The sequence below is a fragment of the Carassius carassius genome, chromosome 49 (genome assembly GCF_963082965.1).
Source record: "Carassius carassius chromosome 49, fCarCar2.1, whole genome shotgun sequence".
Classification (NCBI taxonomy): domain Eukaryota; kingdom Metazoa; phylum Chordata; class Actinopteri; order Cypriniformes; family Cyprinidae; genus Carassius; species Carassius carassius.
In genome coordinates, this window is record NC_081803.1 from 20,734,358 (window position 1) to 20,761,147 (window position 26,790).

Consider the following 26,790-nt stretch of genomic DNA (forward strand, 5'->3'; position numbering starts at 1 on the left):
GACTATAGTGTCTTGTATGGTGACACCAGGTCAGGCCTGCCTGGTGGCATTTCAGGTGGCACGTTCCCCTGAATAGTGACTGGCTGGGGTTCCCTCAGGTTCCCTAGCCACATTCCCTAGAAGGGACCCCTTCTAAGAAGTTGAAGTGTGGTCCTAGGCCCTTGAGCAGGCCCAGGTAGACCTTTCACTAAAACTATGTTTATGGAGGTTTTTCTGTGGTATCATATAGCTTGGGCTATGACCGTAGGGAGTGCTGTCACTAACAGCCCAGTGTGACCTGAGGGTGAGTGGTTCTAGCGTTTCATTTGAATTTGCTAGTTCTGTCAGTTGTCACTGCCGCTTGGCAGGCACTCCCCTTAGCATGGTGGCGTTGGTATATCGTTCCCCAAAGCGTCATTCTGACGTAGTGTAGAGTTCCCTTTCGAAAGGGAACATCTCAGGTTACGACTGTAACCTATGTTCCCTGAGAACAGGGAACGAGACACTACGTCTTCCTGCCATGCCTCGGGGCCTGCCTGCAACAGTCCCTTCCGAAGATAGGATGTTTGTCATGTTTGCAAGGCTCCCTTTTATACTTGCAGGTCGCACGTTAATCATTCACGTTAATGATTCACGGGCTGTCGCCGGTCATTATGATTGCCGTGATTTGATAGTGATTTCAGACACCTGTCACGCCTGAGGCGTTCCCCAAAGCGTCATTCTGACGTAGTGTCTCGTTCCCTGTTCTCAGGGAACATAGGTTACAGTCGTAACCTGAGACGTTTTTCTTTTTTTTTCTTTTTTTTATATTGTACTTTTAAAGTTCATTTGTTAAGGTTATTAGACCCTGTGGCTTTATTATCTTTTAATTTTAATTATTTACTTTTTTATTATTTTGATTTATTTTGGAATAGTTGTCCTCTTTGTTACAAAGCTTTTCTGGCACAAAAATAAACAATAAACAACAATTCAAAAGTATGTACACAGTGTTTTTTAATGTTTATAAAGTGTCATATGTTACAAAAGTATGGTTTATCTGATTTAATAATTACTCTAGCCAATGTTGTCACATTACGGGACAAAAGAACGAACAACCCGAAGAACCGAAAGATGAACTAATCAATTCTCTCTCCGGCTCAATGCTGCATTCTTTTACTGTCTATGGTTTTAGCGTATGGGGCTGTCACGTGATTAAGGAATGACTCGACCCGACCCGAAGACTCATGAGATGAACTAATCAATTCTCTTTCCGGCTCATATTGCATTGGTTTTAGCGTATGTGGCTGTCATGTGATTAAGGAACGAGTCAAAAACCCGATAGACCCGAACTATGAACTAATCAATTCTCTTTCCGGCTCATATTGCATTGGTTTTAGCGCATGTGGCTGTCACGTGATTAAGGAACGAGTCAAAAACCCGATAGACCCGAACTATGAACTAATCAATTCTCTTTCCGGCTCAGACTGCATTGGGTAAGCGTATGGGGCTGTCACGTGATTAAGGAACGAGTCAAAAACCCGATAGACCCAAACTATGAACTAATCAATTCTCTTTCCGGCTCAAGACTGCATTGACTGACAGGTGAATCACTACTACTAGAACAGAACCTATAGAATAATGCGCATGCGCGACTGAACGAATCACTCCCCAAGACGACTCGTTCTTCCCGAGTCACATTAAAGATTCGTTCAAAATGAACGAATCGTTCAAGAACGACACATCACTACTGTGAAATACCCTAGACACACCTGTCTCTCCCGGTGGGATGGTCGATTCTAGACCGGGCTCTACAAACAGGAGGACCGCCAGCCCAGCGCCACTGCACAAGAGGGCCGCCAGCCCAGAGCCACAGCACAAGGTGGTCGCCAGTCCAGCGTCACGGCGCAAGATGGCTGCCAGCCCAGTGCCACGGCAAAAGATGGCCGCCAGCCCAGCACTACTGCCCAAGATGGCCGCCGGCCCAGCGCAACTGCCCAAGATGGCCACCGGCCCAGCGCCACTGCCCAAGATGGCCGCCGGCCCAGCGCCAATGCCCAAGATGGCCGCTTGTCCAGCGCCTCTACACAGGATGACAGCCACAGTTGACCCTCCAGAGTCGAGTCAGGTTCCCGTTGACCCTCCAGAGTCAAGTCAGGTTCCCGTTGACCTTCCAGAGTTGGGTCAAGTCACCGTTGACCTTCCAGAGTCGGGTCAAGTCACCTTTGACCTTCCAGAATCGGGTCAAGTCACCGTTGACCTTCCAGAGTCGGTCAAGTCACCGTTGACCTTCCAGAGTCGGGTCAAGTCACCGTTGACCCTCCAGAGTCAGGGCTAGTCACCGTTGACCCTCCAGAGTCAGGGCTAGTCACCGTTGACCTTCCAGAGTCGGGTCAAATCACCGTTGACCCTCCAGAGTCAGGGCTAGTCACCGTTGACCCTCCAGAGTCAGGGCTAGTCACCGGTGATCTTCATGGGCAAAGTCAAGTCACCGGTGTTCTTCATGGGCAAAGTCAAGTCACTGGTGTTCTTCATGGTCAAGGATAAGTCACCATTGATCGTCATGGGCAAGGGCAAGTCACCAATGATCTTCATCGGCAAAGGCAAGTCACCATTGATCTTCATGGGCAAAGGCAAGCCACCATTGATCTTCATCGGCAAAGGCAAGTCACCATTGATCTTCATGGGCAAAGGCAAGCCACCATTGATCTTCATGAACAATTGCAAGTCACCATTGATCTTCATGAGCAGAGTCATGACACGAATGATCTTCATGAGCAGAGTCAAGTCATCATTGATCTTTCTAAATCCAGTCTAAACATCACGTAACTACCAGAGTCTCTCCACGTCTCTGCGGAACTACCAGAGTCTCTCCACGTCTCAGCTGAATTACTAGAGCCCCTCCTCATCTCTGTTGAACTTCCAGAGCCTCGTCACGTCTCAGCTGAACTCTCTGAGTGCTCGACTGATCCTGTCGTGGCCACGGAGGCCACCCTTAACTTGTTCATGTTCTCTGTTTCAGACTTGCCTAACCAGACTGGCTCTCCTTTGTCATCAATCCCACTGTGGTGGTCTTCTGCGCCGCCCTGGTGGGCTTCTGTCTCGACCGCACGGATGTGTTGGTCTTCTGCGCCGCCCTGGTGGGCTTCTGTCTCGACCGCACGGAGGTGGTGGTCTTCTGCGCTGCCCTGGTGGGCTTCTGTCTCGACCACACGGAGGTGGTGGTCTTCTGCGCCGCCCGGGTGGGCTTCTGTCCCGATCGCACGGATGTGGTGATCTTCTGTGCCGCCCTGGTGGGCTTCTGTCTAGACCGCACGGATGTGGTGGTCTTCTGCGCCACCCTGGTGGGCTTCTGTCTCGACCGCATGGATGTGGTGGTCTTCTGTGCCGCCCTGGTAAGCTTCTGTCACGCCCGCACGGATGGGGTGGTCTTCTGCGCCGCCTTGGTGGGCTTCTGTCTCGACCTCAGGGATGGGGTGGTCTTCTGCGCCGCCCTGGTGGGCTTCTGTCTCGACCGCACGGATGTGGTGGTCTTCTGCGCCGCCTTTTGTGGGCATCTGTCTCGACCGTACAGATGTGGTGGTCTTCTGCGCCGCCCGGGTGGGCTTCTGTCTCGAACGCACGGAGGAGGTGGTCTTCTGCACCGCCCGGGTGGGCTTCTGTCTCGACCGCACGGATGTGGTGGTCTTCTGCGCCGCCCTGGTGGGCTTCTGTCTCGACCGCAGAGCTCCAATTCCACCTTGCTCCTCTCTGGATTCCTGCCCTGTCAGTTCGGCCCTGGGGACTGAACGTTATGTCCTTCCTGGACTTGTGTTTTGTTATTGTTTTGTTTTTGTTTTTTGTTTTTGCTCCTCTTCTCTCTGATTCCAGTCCCTCCCCCTGATCCTCCGCCGGTCAACCTCCCTCCTCTGCTCCTTGTCTTTGTTTTTCTCTCTGTTTCCCTCTATGGACCTGGCCCTCCGTCCCTCCCCCTGATCCTCCGCCAGTCCACCTCCCTCCTGGGCTCCTTGTTTTTGTTTTCTGCATTTCTTGTCTCTGTTTCCCCATTTTACCTGGCCCTCTGTCCCTCCCCCTGATCCCCCCTCTCCAGCTCCCTCCTGGGGTGCTTCTCAATTCATATTTGTGCATCCTCGTTTCCTTTCCTCGCTTCCTTTCCTCGTGTCTTAGCTCCACCCTTTCAGGATGCGAGGGAAGGACGCAAGGAAAAGACGTGAGGATGGAGGACTTGAATCAAGTGAAATGTTTTATCCTCGCTCCCTTCATCGTTACTTCAAAGTGTCATCAGCTGTAATTAAAGGGATCTGCCCTTATGTTGTTAAAGTTTGTTAATTAAGACATTCATAATAAATATTAATAAAGCAAGATGCCCTGTTTGAAATATATGACATGCATGGTTTATTTGAAGTGAAAAGGTAAAATATAAATAAAAATTGTTACAACAGATGTGAAGGGGGAGGAGAATTTATACGTGCGTCACGTTAAGTCGATAAAATACTTCCGCATAGGATACACCTGTGTATCCTCGCTCATCTCTCCTCATGAAGCCTCCTCCATCCTCGATCCTCGTCTCCTCGTGGTGCAATTAGAGAATTGAGATGTCCTTCAAGATGGCTGTGTTCGATCGGTTTCCGGGTCATAGGATGGAGGACGGAGGAGCGAGGAGACGAGTAGGGATATTGAGAAGCACCCCTGGTCTCTGTGTTCCTTGGTCTCTTCTTGGGTTCGGGTGGAGCATCTGGTAGCTTCTCCGTGGAGGAGGGGTAATGTCACGCTGTCTGGTCTCTGTTTCCCTGAGTTTCCACTAGTGGTCTCACTTCCTCATAGGCACCTCACCGTAGGCACTACAATTCCCACAAAGCCTTGTCCCTTCATCACAGTAATTGCACTCCTGTTAATTGCACTCAGGTATCTTCACTTGTTAGTCATTATCCTCCCTATATTAACCAGTCCTTTTCTGTTTGTCTGCATGGAGTCCTTTCTTTCCATCACCCAGTTTCCTCGCCTTCCGAGTTCCTCATCTTTGAGTTCCTGTTTATTTATTTGTTTGTTTGGATGGATTTTTGGTTTTGACCTCTGCATGTTGAATTCTGAGTTGGATTACCCAAATAAACCCACACTGCGTTTGGATCTCTCGTCTCCTGCGTTTCACAGGGTCTCCGATCATAACAGGGTCAGTCTGAAACTGTATTCATTAAGCACTCTCTGCACCATGGTATAGTGGCAGAAATTTGGGATATTCAAACTGAATTTTATTACAGGAGTAATGGTATATAATTATAGTATTTATTTGTGATTAAGCTAAAGCATGTGTGCATTTATACTGAATGTTTTTAGACTACTGTTTTTCATACAAAGGCTACCTAAAAACCATATACGTAGTTATATTTTTACCATGGTATGAGGTGCTACAGTATATGTGTGGTTTTAACTGTGTTTATCATGATTTAAATGTATGCTACTATGGGAAACCAATGCTTAATTAAAAATAAATAAATAAATAAAAACTTAGAATAAATGTAACCATATAAAACTGAGGTTTCTACAATTTTTACAGATGTTACTGATTTTGATAATGAACAAAAATGTACCTGTGTATCCTCACTCAAGATGTTTGTTCACCTGACACCTGGAGGAATTAAATTTACGCTGTTTGTGCTAAACTTTGTAAATGTCAGCCGTAATCTGATTGCTCTGTTATGTGAGGAGTAAAGCTGCTTAAGAGTGTGAGAATTTGCTCCTCAGACCGGCTGAGATGGTGAAAGCGTTCCCTTGAGACTCGCACATAGTGTTGTCTAAACACCCGTTTCTGATTTAATGAGTGACTCCGTTTGCACAGATGATGGCCAGTTAACACAGGCACCCAACCTGCTGATGACTTGATGGGTTTAGAGAAAATAAGCACAAAGAGCTTTGGCTCATTCTTCTCTGGCCTCAACACGGTTCAGTTTTAGATCCACACAAGCCCATCAGGAGGAATTATACCAATGCACTTCCTCCCCCAGCATGCTTCTTAAAGTCTTACAGTAACATGAGGCACACAAACCCACCGCTCGACCACAGAGGGAGCAGGAAACTTCAGTTACACACAGCCTGTGGCAAATGGGAGCATGGTCAGGTGTAAAGGTGAATCAGAAAGAGGATCTCACCCACAAGCCTTTCACCGTGAGGTTGAGATCGCTCTGTGAGGTTTTTGGTTTGTAAGCATTCAAATGTGGTGCGGTCACTTTAAAGGGATAGTCCAGCCTAAATTAAAACACTTTACTCATTCTTAAGTGAAGTGACATACCGCCAAGTATGTCCCATCCCACTGCGCAATTTTCATGTAATTTTTGGATGTCCAAATTTGGTCCATTGAAGGGGTTGATTTGTAACGCCAGGCGACGTCTTTTTTCGATGTCATCCGCACGTCATTTTTCGACGTCTTCCGCACGTCATTTTTCGACGTCCATCCACAAAAGTTTGTTTACAATATAACAGCGACCACACACACACACACACACACACACACACACACACACACACACACACACACACACACACACACACCTTGCTTTACCTGGGACTCAAACTCGTGATCATCTGCTCCACATGCCAACGCTCTACTGTTTGAGCTACAGCATCAGACTTGTATGCGTTTCCAGTTATCAGTCTAAATGTTGAACAATGATTATTAAATCAAACAATCGATCGAGTGATTTGAGGGTGAGAGAGTGAGATAATTTCTGATTATCGCGTTTAGGCTAAAAATAGGTTCGGCGCTTGGAACATAAGATCACGAGCATCTTGCAGTACATTTAAAATATTTTAAATATAATATTTTAAATATTTCAAAAATATATTACATTTTAAATAGCGATTTAGAAACGTGGATGGAGCAGTGAATAGGTTCATTACACAGCAAAATGACATGACAAACTCGCGTTTTGGAAAAGAGCTCTTCATTTGTAAATTAAAAAAATTATAATAATCATGTAAATTTCCTGCACCTGTCATAGACGTCCAAATGACGTCCAAAAAATTACCCAGTTCAGGTCCAATGTTGAACGTAAATATGACGTCCAAGTTGGGTCATGGTTGGACGTCCAAATAGTGGACCTAGTTTGGACGTCGAAAAAAATTACCCAGTTCAAAAGTCCAATGTTGAACGTCTATATGACGTCCAAGTTGAGTCATGGTTGGACGTCCAAATAGTGGACCTAGTTTGGACGTCGAATAGATGTCCAGAATTGGTCATGGACCGACGGACCCAATATAGACATGATCTGCACGTCTATCCGACGTCCAATGTTTAGTGGGATACTCAGAATATGTGCTCTGCATTTAACCTATCCAAAGTGCACACACAAAGCAGTGAACACACACACACCCACCGTGAGCATGCTTAATATTATTAATATTGCAGTCTGCACTGCAAACTGTGCTGAAGATGTGCATAATCAAAGGAACACAAACCTGCTTCATGATTTGACACAATATCACTCATTAGAACATGTAGAAACTAAGAAATTAATATTTCTATTAAGATGTTTATTCTGTTAAGGTAAAAATCACTGGAAAAGTGAAGGATTTGTCATGTTCTGACCATAAAGAGTAGTTTAAAACCACAGTTAATGGTCTGCTTTCACAACTTTCTACAACTTTTTACTTGGGAGCAAAAAAAAAACAACTCAAAATTTGAAATAAATAAAGATTTTACATGTATCATGATAATCATCGATATCGACTGATATGAAATAGTTTATTGTGATGTTTTTTTTGCCCATATAACTCAGCCCTAGTGTCAATCATTGTTTAGATTTGAAGAAAAAAAGCCTAAATTAAATCTGTTCATCCTATAAATTGATAATATTTTTCTTTATAAAACTTGGATTAAACCGCTCAATTCATATGGATTCATTATACAATGCCTTTATGAGCCTTTTGGATCTTCTAAGTCTTCTAAGTTTCCTGCCCTTTAAATGGACCCGGACTTTTGGTGCATTACAAGCATCTTAATTTGCATTTCAAAGATGATCCAAGGTCTTATTGCTTTGGAACAAGTATATGTTAACAGAACTGTTATTTTTAGGTGAACTGTCCCTTTAAAAGAAGTGGTGGGTCATCAAGTACAGGGTTTCTGATGTTTTCATTAGAAACTAGTGCAGTACTCTGAGGGAAAGCTGGAGGTAAGAGTAACCCTCGCTTGGACTCCGTGTCCCTAAGTGCTAATCAGATTACCCAGGGGGGGGTGGAGCAAGGGTTAACGGAGGCCACATGCAAATATCTTTCACTTAGTGTGAAAGGGGAGGAGCCTGTGTAACCCAGACAGTCCAGGAAACACTTGATAGGCTCTAGCTCAGACGTAAACTCATGGACTTGCAGAAGGATCATATGGGCGACTACATCGCCCCCAGCGAAGCTGTAACCAAAGGCATGAAACGAAAGCGCCTGCTCAAGTCCTACAGGTAGGGTACATGCTCAGAAACACTCATGACTTGCGTACTGGAGGTGTCTTGATCTGCTGCCTGACAGAGTGCGATAAGATGATTCTGGTTTGCTTAAGTGTGTTTCTCTGTGGTAAGATGGAAGTTGAAGTTGTGGGTGGTTTGCTGTGATGTTTGTAGTTTGAAATAAGGAGTAAATAAAGAAGGCTTTCTCTGTATCTCTTTCTCAAATTCTGGACATTTCTTATAGTATTGAACTGGACTACAACCCGAATTCCGGAAAAGTTGGGACGTTTTTTAAATTTTAATAAAATGAAAACTAAAGGAATTTCAAATTACATGAGCCAATATTTTATTCACAATAGAACATAGATAACGTAGCAAATGTTTAAACTGAGAAATTTTACACTTTTATCCACTTAATTAGCTCATTTAAAATTTAATGCCTGCTACAGGTCTCAAAAAAGTTGGCACGGGGGCAACAAATGGCTAAAAAAGCAAGCAGTTTTGAAAAGATTCAGCTGGGAGAACATCTAGTGATTAATTAAGTTAATTGATATCAGGTCTGTAACATGATTAGCTATAAAAGCTTTGTCTTAGAGAAGCAGAGTCTCTCAGAAGTAAAGATGGGCAGAGGCTCTCCAATCTGTGAAAGACTGCGTGAAAAAATTGTGTAAAACTTTAAAAACAATGTTCCTCAATGTCAAATTGCAAAGGCTTTGCAAATCTCATCATCTACAGTGCATAACATCATCAAAAGATTCAGAGAAACTGGAGAAATCTCTGTGCGTAAGGGACAAGGCCGGAGACCTTTATTGGATGCCCGTGGTCTTCGGGCTCTCAGACGACACTGCATCACTCATCGGCATGATTGTGTCAATGACATTACTAAATGGGCCCAGGAATACTTTCAGAAACCACTGTCGGTAAACACAATCCGCCGTGCCATCAGCAGATGCCAACTAAAGCTCTATCATGCAAAAAGGAAGCCATATGTGAACATGGTCCAGAAGCGCCGTCGTGTCCTGTGGGCCAAGGCTCATTTAAAATGGACTATTTCAAAGTGGAATAGTGTTTTATGGTCAGACGAGTCCAAATTTGACATTCTTATTGGAAATCACGGACGCCGTGTCCTCCAGGCTAAAGAGGAGGGAGACCTTCCAGCATGTTATCAGCGTTCAGTTCAAAAGCCAGCATCTCTGATGGTATGGGGGTGCATAAGTGCATACGGTATGGGCAGCTTGCATGTTTTGGAAGGCTCTGTGAATGCTGAAAGGTATATAAAGGTTTTAGAGCAACATATGCTTCCCTCCAAACAACGTCTATTTCAGGGAAGGCCTTGTTTATTTCAGCAGGACAATGCAAAACCACATACTGCAGCTATAACAACAGCATGGCTTCGTCGTAGAAGAGTCCGGGTGCTAACCTGGCCTGCCTGCAGTCCAGATCTTTCACCTATAGAGAACATTTGGCGCATCATTAAACGAAAAATACGTCAAAGACGACCACGAACTCTTCAGCAGCTGGAAATCTATATAAGGCAAGAATGGGACCAAATTCCAACAGCAGAACTCCAGCAACTCATAGCCTCAATGCCAGACGTCTTCAAACTGTTTTGAAAAGAAAAGGAGATGCTACACCATGGTAAACATGCCCCGTCCCAACTATTTTGAGACCTGTAGCAGAAATCAAAATTGAAATGAGCTCATTTTGTGCATAAAATTGTAAACTTTCTCAGTTTAAACATTTGCTATGTTATCTATGTTCTATTGTGAATAAGATATTGGCTCATGTGATTTGAAAGTCTTTAAGTTTTCATTTTATTAAAATTTAAAAAACGTCCCAACTTTTCCGGAATTCGGGTTGTACTAGACATGCAGTATTTTCTGCATCTCGGTAATAAAATGGTATACTACAGGACATATGTAAAAAAAAGCAAAAGATTGTATGCATGAATATTAGTTACATAAATGTACTGACTCCGACCTGTTTGCTTTTTGCTTTTTTTTTTGATGATGGGTAAAGGAGTTGTGCATAATTAGCATGTCAAACTGTTTTTTATTATAATAATTAAATGTTTGATATTAAATATATAATAACTACTGTTTTCTGCAGCTATATAGTTTACGTTTTTGGGGTCTGTAAGGTTGTTTTTAAAAGTCTCTTATGCTTACCAAGGCTGCATTTATTTGATCAAAAATACAGAAAAAAGCTATATTTTCAGCATCATTACTCCAGTCTTTAGTGACACATTTTCCTTCAGAAATCATTCTAATATGGTGAATTCTCGCTCAAGAAATATTTATCAATGTTTAAAACATAAATCTAGATCTTTTGTAACATTATAAAGTGTTATTACTTAAATTTTTGATCAATTTAATGCATCATTGCTGAATAAAAGTGTTTAAAATCTTAGTGACTGCAAACTTTTACAAACAGTAGTGTGCATTTCATTGACATTTGATAGTCATTTGAATGTCATTTTGTGCTATTATTTTTGCATTTACTATCACAGCAGATCAGTTTAAGATGTGGGAAATTGTGTGATATTCATTTTGAAAGAGGAAGAGGTTTTGGCCCATTCCGCTGATAAATTGCCCTGATGCTTTTTTTTTTTAAGTTTCCTTTACAAGTAAACCTCAAGTGTTACACCAAAGAAGTTATGGGTGCAAAACTTCTTTGCACTAACAAACAACTCACAATTATGAAGAGCTGCTTCTCACGCTTTTTTTAAACACAGCTAGTTCTCATAAATATTGTATTAAAATATGTTACAGTTCATGGGATAAATAGCAGTTCAGTAAATGTGTTTAAATGTTTTTGACAATGGTTTTATTATTTTTTATTATTATTAAATCACGTTTTGTCAAAAAGTTCCCACCACTAATGAAACAGTGCAGGTTTAATATTTCTGTGTTTTCCACCAGAGGGCCTTCATCTGTTTTTCTGCAGCTCCTCATTTGTTCAGTTCTGCTGGCACTTTGCAGCATGCATACTTTCTCCTACATACTAATACTTTAAAATTCTAAAATCAAGCTTGAGTAAATGCATGGATGTGCTCCGGTTTTAAAAATGAGTTAGATGTATATTTTAAAAATGATGGTTGCATGATCAGTAAAGATTATTTCCATTACATGCAGCCAGTGTGAATATCATTGTGCATGTACTTCTTTCACCTTGTTGCATGAATTCATTGGTTTTTATGTGAAAATGTAGCACAATGATGTGTTGCGTGGTCTGTCCATGATGCATGTCAAAAAGACTCAAGCCACAAGACACCCACATGCCACTTACTGCTCAAATGATGTACGTCGTCAGAATGTCATGAGACTTTACTAATACTGTGCACACAATTTTCCATCTGCTATCAGATCACAATGAGCTTGGTTATTCTAAAAACAGCTGAACAGGGTTTTTGTATGTGTGCTCCGTAACACAACTGCTGGATTCCAGGAAATGTAATATTGTTATAATCACACTGATGTTAAACAGAGTTGCCAATAATGTTTAGGAGGCAGTGAATGGAGAGATTTGATCAATAATTTGTCATTTGAAATGCAGGTGACATTAGCACATAATTAATTTTAACATTTAACATTTAAATTCCAAAATACGAGTCCATAATCCAAAATATTGCTTTTTTCAATGAAAAAAGTCGTCTGTTGTCTGTCATCCCCGGGCCGGTCATTAGGATCGAAGTCACATCTCTGCTCTACTAATTACTTTGATTAGAGCGCCAGTCTGCTAGGGATCCAAGTAGACCGTAATGACTGGTGAATGTTGGGCCGCATGTTCAAAGTTAGGAGGGGTTGTGTGGATGTGTGTTTAGGGTTGAAGAGTTGAGAAGTGGATGTCAAAGCCTAAATCCTCCAGTGCTCTGTACTACTTCATGGATCAGTGAGTTAAATTCAATTAAATTCAAGTTTATTTGTACAACCCGAATTCCGGTAAAGTTGGGACGTTTTTTAAATTTTAATAAAATGAAAACTAAAGGAACTTCAAATCACATGAGCCAATATTTTATTCACAATAGAACATAGATAACGTAGCAAATGTTTAAACTGAGAAATTTTACACCTTTATCCACTTAATTAGCTCATTTAAAATTTAATGCCTGCTACAGGTCTCAAAAAAGTTGGCACGGGGGCAACAAATGGCTAAAAAAGCAAGCAGTTTTGAAAAGATTCAGCTGGGAGAACATCTAGTGATTAATTAAGTTAATTGATATCAGGTCTGTAACATGATTAGCTATAAAAGCTTTGTCTTAGAGAAGCAGAGTCTCTCAGAAGTAAAGATGGGCAGAGGCTCTCCAATCTGTGAAAGACTGCGTAAAAAAATTGTGGAAAACTTTAAAAACAATGTTCCTCAACGTCAAATCTCATCATCTACAGTGCATAACATCATCAAAAGATTCAGAGAAACTGGAGAAATCTCTGTGCGTAAGGGACAAGGCCGGAGACCTTTATTGGATGCCCGTGGTCTTCGGGCTCTCAGACGACACTGCATCACTCATCGGCATGATTGTGTCAATGACATTACTAAATGGGCCCAGGAATACTTTCAGAAACCACTGTCGGTAAACACAATCCGCCGTGCCATCAGCAGATGCCAACTAAAGCTCTATCATGCAAAAAGGAAGCCATATGTGAACATGGTCCAGAAGCGCCGTCGTGTCCTGTGGGCCAAGGCTCATTTAAAATGGACTATTTCAAAGTGGAATAGTGTTTTATGGTCAGACGAGTCCAAATTTGACATTCTTGTTGGAAATCACGGATGCCGTGTCCTCCGGGCTAAAGAGGAGGGAGACCTTCCAGCATGTTATCAGCGTTCAGTTCAAAAGCCAGCATCTCTGATGGTATGGGGGTGCATAAGTGCATACGGTATGGGCAGCTTGCATGTTTTGGAAGGCTCTGTGAATGCTGAAAGGTATATAAAGGTTTTAGAGCAACATATGCTTCCCTCCAAACAACGTCTATTTCAGCGAAGGCCTTGTTTATTTCAGCAGGACAATGCAAAACCACATACTGCAGCTATAACAACAGCATGGCTTCGTCGTAGAAGAGTCCGGGTGCTAACCTGGCCTGCCTGCAGTCCAGATCTTTCACCTATAGAGAACATTTGGCGCATCATTAAACGAAAAATACGTCAAAGACGACCACGAACTCTTCAGCAGCTGGAAATCTATATAAGGCAAGAATGGGACCAAATTCCAACAGCAGAACTCCAGCAACTCATAGCCTCAATGCCCAGACGTCTTCAAACTGTTTTGAAAAGAAAAGGAGATGCTACATCATGGTAAACATGCCCCGTCCCAACTATTTTGAGACCTGTAGCAGAAATCAAAATTGAAATGAGCTCATTTTGTGCATAAAATTGTAAACTTTCTCAGTTTAAACATTTGCTATGTTATCTATGTTCTATTGTGAATAAAATATTGGCTCATGTGATTTGAAAGTCTTTAAGTTTTCATTTTATTAAAATTTAAAAAACGTCCCAACTTTTCCGGAATTCGGGTTGTATAACACTTTTTACAATACAAATCATTGCAAAGCAACAGAAAATTAAGTTTCTACAGTACAATATTTAGTAGTAGCTTATCAGTAGTGACTGTGAGTTTATGTACATATGGCAGAAATGTACGGAAAAATCAATTAAAGACGTAATCAAACAGACAATGAACTCTATTAACAGCAATTATTATATGATGCAATCAAACTTATAGCAAACCTTGGTAGTTCTGTGTGTTTTTTCAGGGTTGGCATCCTCTCTTCTTAGATGTTTTGTATCCAGACTGAAGCTTATCCCGTGGCAAAGCAGAGAAACAAAGAGATACATAATTAGTGTAACTGCTGTTCGGACCAATTCAAATTAATTTTTTTAATCCAAGCTAAAGAATAAAAATGCGCATTTGATTAGTTTGAACTGCAGTCCAAGATTGTGAGATATATTATCTGAATGCTTGTTCAAAGAGATGTGTTTTTAATCTATATTTAAACAGGGAGAGTGTGTCTGAACCCCAATAATTATCAGGAAGGCTATTCCACAGTTTGGGTGCCAAATGTGAAAATGCTCTACCTCCTTTAGTGGACTTTGCCATACCAAAAGTCCAGCGTTTTGTGAACTTAGGGTGCGTGATGGGTTGTAGCGTGGTAGAAGGCTAGTTAGGGACGCAGGAGCTAAAGTATTAAGGGCCTTATAGGTAAGTAATAATATTTTGTAACTGATACGGAACTTAATTGGTTGCCAGTGCAGAGACTGTAAAATTGGGGTAATATGATCATATTTTCTTGACATGGTAATGACTCTAGCTTCTGCATTTTGGACTACCTGTAGCTTGTTTACTGAAGATGCAGGACAACCACCTAGAAGTGCATTACAATAGTCCAGTCTAGAGGTCATGAATGCATGAACTACATTTTAGAATTTGAACTTATTTAGCAGCATTTCTAATAAAAAAGTCATCTAATATTTATATTTTATGTCTGCTCTTTCAATTACCAGAAATTTTAGTTTTCAAAATTGTATTTTTATATCTTCAGTATTTTAGTTTAATGTTTAGCCATTTTTTGTGCTTTTGTCATTTTAATTTGTTTTTAATGTTTCTATTTAACTCTATTTTTACATCAGTTTTAGTTTGATTAATTTTAGTATAAATTTCAGTTGCTATTCTTCAAATTTTTCAAACTTTTTTTCACCTAATATTTATATTATATTTTATTTGTGATTCATTTCAATTACTGAAAACTATTTTAATAGTTTTAGCTAACAATAACAACACAGTATATGATATTTTGGTCAATTTGAGCACAATTTTAAACATCTGAGAAACAGGAGGCTTAATTAAGTCTCACTTTGCTTTCTATACATCTTAATGCTGTCTTGCAGAATGAAACGAGATGCTAAAGAGATCTCATTGGTGGTTTTTCTTTCCCGTTGGGTTGTGTTGTTCTTGTCTTGTCATGGGTAGCTCATGCATGCACGTGTGTGTCCTGAAGTGGGCTTTGACGCCATCACCATTTCCACCCGCTCCACTCCCTAAAGCCACCCAAACTGGTTCCCTTGCTGAGATACGGCACAAAAACACAGGCAGGACCCTGAGGGTTTATCCCCCCCAAACACACACATAAACATACACACTCCCACTGCTAGGCCACAGCAACGAATGTAGAGGAGGAGAGCAGGACTAGAAACGTGATATTCACTCTGGCTTACTTACCCTGCAGACACAGAGAGACACAGAGACTCTCACTGCAGCTGCATTGTTTGAGCACAGAGCTGGATTATCTCAGAGAGCATGTCCATCACAGAGCAGGACAGACTTTGACAAGGTCTAGGGAAAACTGAGAGACGACTGCACACATTTGACCATGAGTATCGTTATGAAACCGCGCTCGCGTTCCACCAGCTCTCTCAGGAACACAGAGGGAATCTGGTAAAGTTTTGCTTATTCTCACTTTCAGGCTCAATTGCATGTGTCATACATTAGAAGCCTGCTTACAATTTAATATGAAAAGTGTAATCTTGATTATCTTAGTTCTTAAGATTTAATATTTGTATTAAATGTAGTAACATTTTAGTATGCACCCACATAAAATTGAAGGCTTATAGTGTTTTTGCTATATCCAATAATTGATATTCTTGCTTATTTTAAAGCTGTTTTAACTCCAGTCTAGAATATTTAGTGCAGTTTTTCAGGTTAAATCAAACAATGAATTTTTTTTTGTGCAGCACAGAAAATATATGTATATTTTTTGCACTCTCTCTCTCTCTATATATATATATATATATATATATATATATATATATATATATATAGTAAAAATAATATTTTATATTTATTATATAATTATATTATATAATTATATTTTAAGTTAGTTAAAATATGTGTGTGTGTAATTTATATATATATATATATATATATATATATATACTTTTTAAAACTCTACAAAATAGTTCCACGTTTAGTCAACTTGAAACCTTCCTGAGTAAAGCAGGATATTTAACAAGAAATAACGTAGATCAGGGCCCGGGTTGTAAAAAGTGGGTGTTACCAGAATAGAGTCAGGTGGTTGAAGTTGATGTTGAAAAACAAAGGTTTGGTGTCGTCAGACGAAAAGGAAAGTCGTTTAGCTGCGGCAAATCAAAGGTTTCGTTTTTATTTAGAATAACTTGCACTAATGAATCTTTCACAATATTACCAGGAACAAGAAAGTAAACAGAGTCAATTCTGTTGAGTACAGAATTTAATTTCTTTTGTGTGGGTGTGTATGTATGTGAGTGAGTCTAGTGTGTTTGTTGTCGGCATGACTGTGGTATTAGTGCGGTGTAAAAATATCTTGAGTCAAATTTCAAATGTGCCCTTAGAGACCGTTCACAACACAAGATACCACAATAGCTCACATATTCCACCACCAAAATAAACATCTCAACATTTATTATCCTGCATTGAAGTGCCCCATTATGCCATTTTTAAGGTTGCTAATATTGTTTTATGCGTCTCCTAAAACAAGTTTACATGTATGCAAGGTAAAAAAAACATGTTAGTTTTCTCAGAAAATAGATGTAATTTTACCTCATTTCTAAAAGATTCATAAACGACTCCTTCGAAGCAGTTCAAAGAATCAGTCTTTGTGATTGGTCTGGATTGGTTTATATCGTACAGTGTCAAGTGTTGACAAGTTTGTGGTAATTATGAGATGTGATCAAACAAATTTACTTTCATAGCGTAAGATACATCGTCTTCTCGACATGGTATTAACCACACAGAAATTTTACTGTGTTTGTGGCCAGGCAAGTTGGTGATGTAAAACGTGGGCGGACATTATGCAAATGTGTTACTTTGTGATGTAGAGCCGTAACAGAATAAGAGTCAAATTCCTGACAACTCGTTTAGGCAATTGAGGGCCGGCTCTTTTTTTTGATAGACAATATCTTTATCTATCGTGCACTGTCGGCTTCACAACTTTGCAGATAGTTTATGTTCTCATACAGCTACATGATACACTGCATGAAAGGTAATAGTCGAAAAGGCATAATACGGGCACATTAATAATGCATATATCCGGCTGCTCAATAAAAAGCACAATGTTTCATCTTGTGTTTGGTGTCTTTTCTACTATGAGTCGTGTTGTTGCAGGACCATATTTAAGAACAGATGCTCCAACATGCTCCAGTGCATCTCTTTTTCCTCTCGGCTCTCAACGTCAGCCTGCTCTGACCTGGAAACATGGAGCCGGCTGCATTGCATGCATTCAGAATGATGCAAGTGCGTCCTGTCACCTCATGGCACGTCACCAAAATGACTTCTCTCTCCCTTGCATGCGCTTGCATTTGTCTCTCTGGACCCGTCTCCTGCCTGTGCTCTATCCGGGGACGACCTATGCCAAAATAGGCCAAGGGCATCTCTCTTTCTCTCTCTTTTCCCATGTGTCTTCGGCATCTTTATAAATAAGCTCATTGTCGTCTTTGTGCCTGCAGTTGACGGTCAGGGCAATTAGAAAGGGCCCTCTAGAAACCCTGTCGTGCGTCAGCCTCTCAGAGACGGGCCCCGGTGGACAGATACCTGCTAGCGCACCCCAAACTTAGCTGACCCGCTGTGCCTTAAAAAGGAAGAGGTGCAGCTGCTCTGTGACGTGTGAAGTTAAGCCTTCGGCATGACGTCTGGTGAAGCAGATCAGATGTGTCAGGTCGGCCTGCTGGATGCAGGAGTTCTCAAGAGTGTGTGCTGCTGCTGTATGTGTGACACACATCTTGCTGGGTTATTCTTTCTTTAGTATGTTCAAAGGGATAGTTCAGCACAAAATTAAACCTGTCATCATTTACAGTATTTTCCAGAAAATAAGCACCCAGTTAGTACAAGTTGCACCGGGTCTTGCATTGGTTGAGAGAGAGAAAAAAAAAGTTGCATGCAGATTTATTATAGTATTATTTATTTAGTAATAAAGATTTTTTTTTTTTTTTTACATTTTTATTCAGTTTTTTATTTAATTTAATAATTAGACATTTTATGTGCTTTCACCATTTTAATTAGTTTTTTAATATTAATATTAATATTTTTTATATTAATATTAATTTGACTGAAATTAAATGCTTTAAGAAGAACCCTTCAAGTAAATGTACCAGTCCATGCATGTTTGTGGTTTACATGCCTAACCAAATGTTCATTTAATATCCTTTTCACAATTCACACAATAGTTTGACATCACAGTGAGATTTGCCATTTATTGCACATTCCCATGGTGACCATCCAAGTTAAATAGCCTTCAGACTGCTTTGGTTGTATTCTCACAGCATTGCAGGTTGGTTATTAGAGTAGGCAGTGAAGTAATACGGTATATCCGTTCTGTCCCTCCAGCTCTCCTCTGGAGGATGTGTCACAATACACTACTCCGACAGTATCGGTTAATGCTCAGGTATCTTTACACACTTATGCAGAAGTGCATTAGGAAGAGAATGTGCTAATGGAACTGATGTAATACTGTGGCTTTACTCATGAATCTGAGGTCAAAACAGGCCAAATCCCACAAAAGAGCAGAACACGGGGCGGCAGTGGCTCAGTGGTTCATGTAGGTTGTCTACAAACCGGAAGGTTGGTGGTTCAATCCCCAGCTCCACCTGACCAAGTGTTGAGGTGTCCTTGAGCAAGACACCTAACCCCAGCTGCTCCCGACGAGCTGGATGGCGCCTTGAATGGCTAACACTGCAGTCGGTGTTTGAATTGGTGAATGTGAGGCAACTTGTAAAGTGCTTTGGATGGCCATGTGGTCTGTTGAAAGAGCTATATAGATGCAGTCCATTTACCATTTAACACGTCCCACGGAGAACCTAAAAGCAAGTGGTTTTCCAGTCTCCCCAATGTCTCATTTGTTGTGCGCCACTAGACATCAAGGGCTTTGCTTAGTGATGTTCACCATGCTGGTGTATTTGAGAGTCCCTGACCTCTTATTTTTGTCTTAATAAATGAGAAAATGTTTGGTGTTACATCACAGCACAGAAAGAGAAGGTCAGCAGACAGAAGTCACACATGTGAAAAAGACAAAGGTTAGGGTCTTAATTCTCATTTACTGTACCAGGACATGAGAGGAAATGTGTCTAACACATACATTTATAGGAGAGACTTTCAGGACTTCACACTGAAGCATCTGGCTGCAGAACAAGGTGTCATTGATTCCTGCATCTCTCTTCTATCACCAGCTCTTCGAGGTCATGCCTTTACACTCATGGATGTTAAGTGACCTCACCAAGTCAGGATTGTGCAACATTCAGAACTCAATGGAGAATGCCTTTTAATTCCAATTGAATTCCTGGGTTTGAAACAAATTTGAATCAGGCTGCTCAATTGCAACATTCAGGAAGCGGAGTTAAACATGTAAATGCAGTTCATGTAACTGTAATTTTCAAAAAGAAAACCATGAGTGTGTTAGGACAATCTTTGAATCTTGACTTTTTAAAACTTTAACAATGGTTTGTTTTTGATAGATAGATAGATAGATAGATAGATAGATAGATAGATAGATAGAGAGAGAGAGAGAGAGAGAGATAGATAGATAGATAGATAGATAGATAGATAGATAGATAGATAGATAGATAGATAGATAGATAGATAGATAGATAGATAGATAGATAGATAGATAGATAGATAGATAGATAGATTCATTTATTTTAAGATCAGGGTGAGGTTTGTGAATTTTGCACAACTTCTCAAGTCTTGAGAACAGCGATGCAAAAGTGGCCAAAGTGTAAAACAGGAAGGAAAATAAGTTTCTTGCTCAAAGCAAGTCACACCACATTCAGCTGAAATCAAGTAACTCACTCTTAAGTACAGTAAGACTTCTTGCTCTTTAGCATGTCAATTTATATCAAACCATTCATATGTACTTCAGCAAACCTGTTTACAGACTCTGGAGCCATCATTGCAGTCTGGATTGTTTTGGCGAGCAACACTGTAGGTGCATTTAGATCTTGAATGAGCTGACTGCACTCATTCTTTTTTAGGAGAGGAATTTAAGCTTCTTCCCCACAATAACAGATTTATAACCATTTATCATTGTATCTCTTCCTCTGCTCGTCATTTTCTGCTGGAATTGAAATCAGTGGTGTATGTGCACGGATACACGTCTGTCTCTGTGATCCAAACAGACCTGCTCTTATGTTCGACTTCCTGTAAGTCGAGACAGTCTCGTCCATGTGGCAGCATTCCAGATCCACGTGTTGTTTGCTGCTTCACCCATTCAGGCTTTCTAGGAAACTGCTGCTTCTCTTTAAAATGGTCAGAGAGACGTTTGGACTGAGTCACAGGGGATTTGTTGTGGTTTCAGATGGGGATGCTCGCGGGGAAACTCGGTCACCTGATGAATCACCACCAGTGACGTTGCGAGTACCTCACAGCAGCGATTAGCCGTCGAATAGCTTCTTAACACAATGGATGGGATTACGAGAGCTAAAGCCAGTGACTGTGTCCACCTGTGCACTAGATGTCACTGAGAGGGAAACCCCTGTGTATTCGTCACTGCTAGTGCAGGTCATTTTGATATTCAGCTGTCCACATGTGTTCACCGACATGCTCTCTCTGGTCCACCTTCAAGTATGCTCAGAGCTGTGAGGTGATGAGTAGCATCTCCTGCAGGCCGTTTACAAGGGTACGCTCACATTTGCAATGTACATGTATTAAGGAGCACATGTGTGAATAAAACAACTTAAATACAGTTTAATGGCATTTAAGGTTGAAATATCTTAAATCTTATAAGAAACATCTTAATAATAATTTTAAGAAATCTTACAATTGGATGGACAAAACAGGGTTCTCTATACATGTGATTTTTAAACTTCAAAAGGCTATGGGCCCTATAATACACCTGGCGCAATGCGACGCAAGGCGCAGCGCAAGTGTGTTTGCTAGTTTTCAGTCCGGCACCATTCGCATTTTCTCATCCATTACCATGTCGTTTAATTAGCAAATGCATTTGCGCCCATGGGCGTGCTGGTCTAAAAAAGAGGTGTGCAGGCGCATTGCTGGCGGATTGCTTTATTAAGGAGATGAAAATAGACTGTGCCATATTTATATATATATAAATGCCTACATGTCATACTGGATAGTCATCGCATGTATCAAAATCTAGTTGCTCGCACAGCAGCTCTGTTTCATCTTGGAGATGCGTTTTGTCTTTGCGCTTGCCAAATTCTGCCATGTAAATAGCAAATCCGTCATGGCACGAGCGCAACTGGCTCTTAAAGGCAATAGAAGATGAGACTCTGATTGGTTCATTGCACGTTAAACCAAAAAACACCTATTACTACCGTATTATTCGGACTATAAGTCGCACCTGAGTATAAGTCGCATCAGTCCAAAAATACGTCATGATGAGGGAAAAAACATATGTAAGTCGCACTGGACTATAAGTCGCATTTATTTAGAACCAAGAGAAAACATTACCGTCTACAGCCGCAAGAGAGCGCTCTATGTTGCTCAGTGTAGACTACAGGAGCACTGAGCAGCATAGAGCGCCCTCTTGCGGCTGTAGATGGTAATGTTCTCTCTTGGTTCTTTTCTCTTAGTTCATTTCTCTTGGTTCATGTCAAATAAATGCCAAACGCTTTTATGCCAAACGATTGCTTATGATTTATTGTTGGTAAATTATGAGTGTTAACTTTGTGGTGTTTTTATTGTAATATATTCTAAATGGTTGTAAGAAAGCATCTTTTGTCTCCCATCATCTTTGTGAATGTTAGACGGCAATAGTAAGCCACAGTTCTTCTTGGGGTTTTCTCTCTAATGAAAGTTCCCACATCAAGCATTAAACTTGTTTGGTTTTTTTGGTGGTTATTATTGGCACACACACACAAAAACACACACACACACATATATAGGTATATATATATATTGTAGCACATTATATGATTCATTTTTATTGCACCCACCTTGGGAAAATGCAGATATCAAATTTTGGGGAAGGGCACTGTATTTTTAGACTAAACTTACCGTGTTAATGCTAACATTTTGTAATTGGTTTCTCTTTCTCTTTAGCTTTGATGTGGACAATGGCACGTCGTCAGGACGGAGTCCCCTGGATCCCATGACGAGTCCGGGTTCAGGCCTGATCCTTCAGGCCAACTTTGTCCACAGCCAGCGGAGGGAATCCTTCCTGTACCGCTCTGACAGCGACTATGACCTGTCGCCGAAGTCGATGTCCCGAAACTCCTCCATCGCCAGTGACATGTGAGTTCTGGAGCCGTTTCAAATCTTGTTGCATTCTCCCATAATCCTTTACTTTATTTTGGGTCAGTCAAGTTTTATTTAGATTATTTTGGAATGACTTTTGTTTCACTGAGCGAAAGCACACTAAAATGAGACGTCATGCTTGTATTGTGATTCAGCTTAATTTCATTTGTTCATGCAGATATCTTATGGTTTTCTTTTCTAGTAACCAAAAAGAGTTCAAGAATACTTTCTGTGATCTGATCTGATATAATGTCTTAAAACAGATAAAACTATAGGTTGAAAAGGACCAAGTAGCCCACAAGGATGTTCTGCTGTCTCATCCATTGATGACATCAATGGTTCCCTGTTGTTTGAGAGAGTGTGTGTGTGTGTGTGTAGTACACGTACATGTGTGTGGTCATCAGTGGTATGTTTGCCCCCAGGTCTCATCAGTCTCTCTTTGTCTACACAATTTCTCTTTCTCACACACATTAAGAGTAAGAGTCATTACAAACCTTTATTACATGTGTACATAAAAAAAACTAATGATGACTTATTTTTATCAAAAATGACAGTAAAGACATTTATAATGTTATAATCTTTTGAACTTTCATTTAGGGAATCATAAATAAATTATCATGGCTTCCAAAAAATGCATTAGGTGTTAACCGTTTTCAACATTGATAATAATACAAAATATTTCTTGAGCAGCAAATCAGCATAATAGAATGATTTCTGAAGGATCATGTGACACTGAAGACTGGAGGAATGATGCTGAAAATACAGCTGTGCATAGCAGGAATAAATATTTTTTTATAATATATTCACATAGAAAAGAGTTATTTAAAATTATAATAGTTCACAATATATCAGTTTTTACTGTATTTTTGATAAATAAATGCAGTTTAGGTGAGCATAAAAGACTTCATTAAAAACAAATTGTACTGAACCTCCAACTATTAAACGGTAGTGTGATTATGGCATTAAAGGAGTATTTCAGGTCAAACTCATCCTCAGATCAGTCTAAATGCGTGACTGTGATGTACAAAGCCAAAGTTTTAGTGTTTTTCTTATTTCGAGAGCTTGGTGGCCAAAGTACACTTTAATCATCAAGTTTGGATCGACATGAAGGTGATCTCTGAGTGAACTATTCCTTTAATACGACGTGAGAGAATCTCAGAGACACTCAAATGACTCTTTAGCGGTTAAAGAGACATGGTCTTTCAAAACAGCCATTTCTCAAACCACAAAGGCAGAAGAACCAACGTGTGTAATGAGCTCTGTATCTGTGTGTGTGTGTGTGTGTGTGTGTGTGTGTGTGAGTGTTTGTCTGACAAACTGTGTCCTTATCGATAGGAATAACCACCTGCCGAGGCCAGGCCTGGTCTCTCGGAGATCTGAGCCGGTTATTAGTGGAAAGTAAGTTCTGGTTCTGGCTCGCCTGTCCTTACGGCAGCTCCTGGCCTTGCTCTTCCTCAAGGAATGCTCTTGCTTGTCTAATCTGCATCACCTTGCTTCACCTGTAGACACGAGCATCACGGTCTCACATGCATTGAGAACCCTCACCTACACCCTCACCATTTAATGCACAGAATGACGACCAAATCAACCTGTGATGGGACAACAAAAACGTAATTATCAGGTTGATTTGATTAGTTGACAGTTCTGGGCATTAAAACCTCTGTGTGTCATGAGAATGAATATAGGAGTACGTGATGAGAGATACCGCATGGAGAAGACAAAGTTCGGATGACATGCCGCTTGTGGCTTAGACGTGTGTGCGAGTGTGTGTTTGTCAGTCTCCATCTTTGCCATGATCCTGCATTGCATGTGACACTGATAATGGTTGTTTAGAAGTGCACATCTGACTATTATTATTATTATTTCCTCCAGTCAGCGTGAATGCATACACTCATTTGAAGCACACTCGACACCTTTTGTTTTGTTTTGTAGTTTTGGAACAGAACGTGAGAATACAACAGCATAGAGGTGTAATTATTGAATTATATCAGTTCATACGATCATGGTGTGGCTAAAGCAAATGGAACGGTGATGGATGATATCACAGGAAATTGTCAGATCAGTGCACTTCCTCTCTCTGGCCTGATCTTTTGCAAGCTCAGAGCGTTTCTCTATGTAACCCTGCACTGGCTCATGCATTATGTAGAGTCCCGAGGGATGGCGGATGCACGTTTTCATTTCATTCTGCCAGAGAATCCATTCTCAACCAGAAATGGCAGGAAATATCATGTCGGTTTCTGATATTATTCTTTACAACTGCTCTTGGAGTTTTAGATTTTCATTGGCCTTTGGAATAGCAATTTTTGATAGTCAAACACATTTGGTTTTGTTCAAAAGAATAATTAATTTTCAGTTTGAGGCTTGAAACATACACGTCGACATGTTTTCTAGGTATGCAAGCTTGACTTCATGTGTCATTTCGTTCCAAAATGTCAGAATACAACTCAAAACACAACTCAAGTATGCTTTGCATTCTCTGTGAGCATTAATTAACATGAACTATCTTACATCTGTGGTCAGTTTTCTCTTTCAGTTCAACTGCTATCATGATGGAACAACTGTCTGAAATTGATCTTACTCAGAAAGCTAGTAAAACTTGTTAAACCGTTTTCGTAGTAGCTGCCTGAATAATAACGTTAATGGCACATTGCAAGAAAATTTGGTTTTAAATTTATTTATTTTCCTTTTCGTACCTTATTGTAGTACCATTGAAATTGTCTTTTAGTCGCATGCACGACCTAAATAAAAAATGCACAGGTAAAAATGTGCATATACTTGCCAGCAACCTGTCAAAATAAAAGCTTGCTGATTTTAGGTTTGAACATTTTGAAAAATCATATTAAATTAATATGTAAATATTAGTGCAATAATGATATTATTATTATTATTATAGTTATATTACACCAAATCTCCAGGTGCTCTCATGAGAACCAGACTGAAAAACTTACTTTCATTTTTGTTACACTTTTAGTAATTTTGTTTCCATGTCATTTATTTTAACAATTATTAATTAACTAATTAAACTTATTTAAATATTTATGTATTAATTAATTACTTTTTTTAAGAGTACTTTTTTTTTTACTGATTTTACTATGCTCTTTCCATGAAGGTGCTGATTTCAGAAAACAAACATATAACACAACACAACAAATAAACAAAGTTAGTAATAAACATTAGTCTATTTTTGGCCTAATATTGCTGTTTAAAGAGCATCTTTTTTCTGGTATTTTCAAAAAGCTCACTTTAAGACGAGCCAGTGCCATCTGTGTTTTCTGCTGAACTTTGGGCTTTGATAAGCTGCCCGCTTCCTCTCCATTTAACTCTTGTGAAAGACCTGACCGTCTCAGCATACTGAGCAGAGAGCTGATAAACCACAGTTAGTTCTCCTCTCTCTGCAACTCTGTCAGCATCAGAAACACACACAGATGTGGGGTTCGCTTGGAGGTCACACACGTGATCTTGAAACTTTCAGCAGTGTGTAAGATAGCATTCACATTGCCACTCAGTTAAAACTGCACTAAAAAGTCTTTAAATGAGCTGGTTGTAGGTTGTGAAATGGCAGCAGGTTGTTGCACTTGTCGAAGCTGTGGCCTTGTGCTATGTTTAGCGTGCATGCATTCTGCAGCAGTTGGACGGGAGCACGTGATATGCTGCGCACGCCTGCCAGTGACCTTTTCCTCCCTGACGGCGTGTGGAAATGTAGCACTGAGGGAGGCCGCCATGGATACATGCACACACATGGACGTACAGACACACTCCATCATGCTTAACCGCAGGAGCGTCAGCGACACCCATATGCTGAAACGAACTCGGGCCACGCGGGAAATCGGACGCTTCTTCAGCCAGCCGGATGACAGGCGGAGAGGGTACATTGTGTTTCGTGCTGTTCTGGAGGTTTTGTTCTTTGCTCAAAAACCCAGACGTGACTATGAACTCCTCCCAACAAATTCAGCGCACTCGCACCCAGGCGCGGAGCTGTGGGCGGGCCTGGACGGGCCTGGGCCCGCCCACATTGACAGCTGGCCCGCCCAATCAGAAATAAAAAAATAAATAAAATACTACTCTGTATTGTTAAATATGGATACTACTTTATGTGGTGTATTTCATCTATAACATGTTATGTTAAAACAGTAAAATTATAAGTAAGCCTGATAACTATTTAATATTTAAGTGTGTTGGTGACTTGTTTTCATT

General features: G+C 40.6%; 1 protein-coding gene across 10 annotated transcripts in view; it reads left to right on the plus strand.

Annotated features, from left to right (window-relative positions):
* LOC132132863 (cAMP-specific 3',5'-cyclic phosphodiesterase 4D-like) overlaps window positions 1-26,790 on the plus strand; it is a 216,261-nt gene that overhangs the window by 160,011 nt on the left and 29,460 nt on the right. For 4 of the 10 annotated variants that reach the window (XM_059545392.1, XM_059545396.1, XM_059545391.1 and 1 more), the window contains 2 exons: window positions 22,402-22,593; window positions 23,932-23,994. In XM_059545392.1, the coding sequence (XP_059401375.1) occupies window positions 22,402-22,593; window positions 23,932-23,994 (255 nt within the window). Of the gene's footprint in view, window positions 1-8,291; window positions 8,400-15,594; window positions 15,811-22,401; window positions 22,594-23,931; window positions 23,995-26,790 lie in introns of those variants that run through there. The other 6 variants (XM_059545394.1, XM_059545399.1, XM_059545393.1 and 3 more) reach the window with 4 other exon arrangements.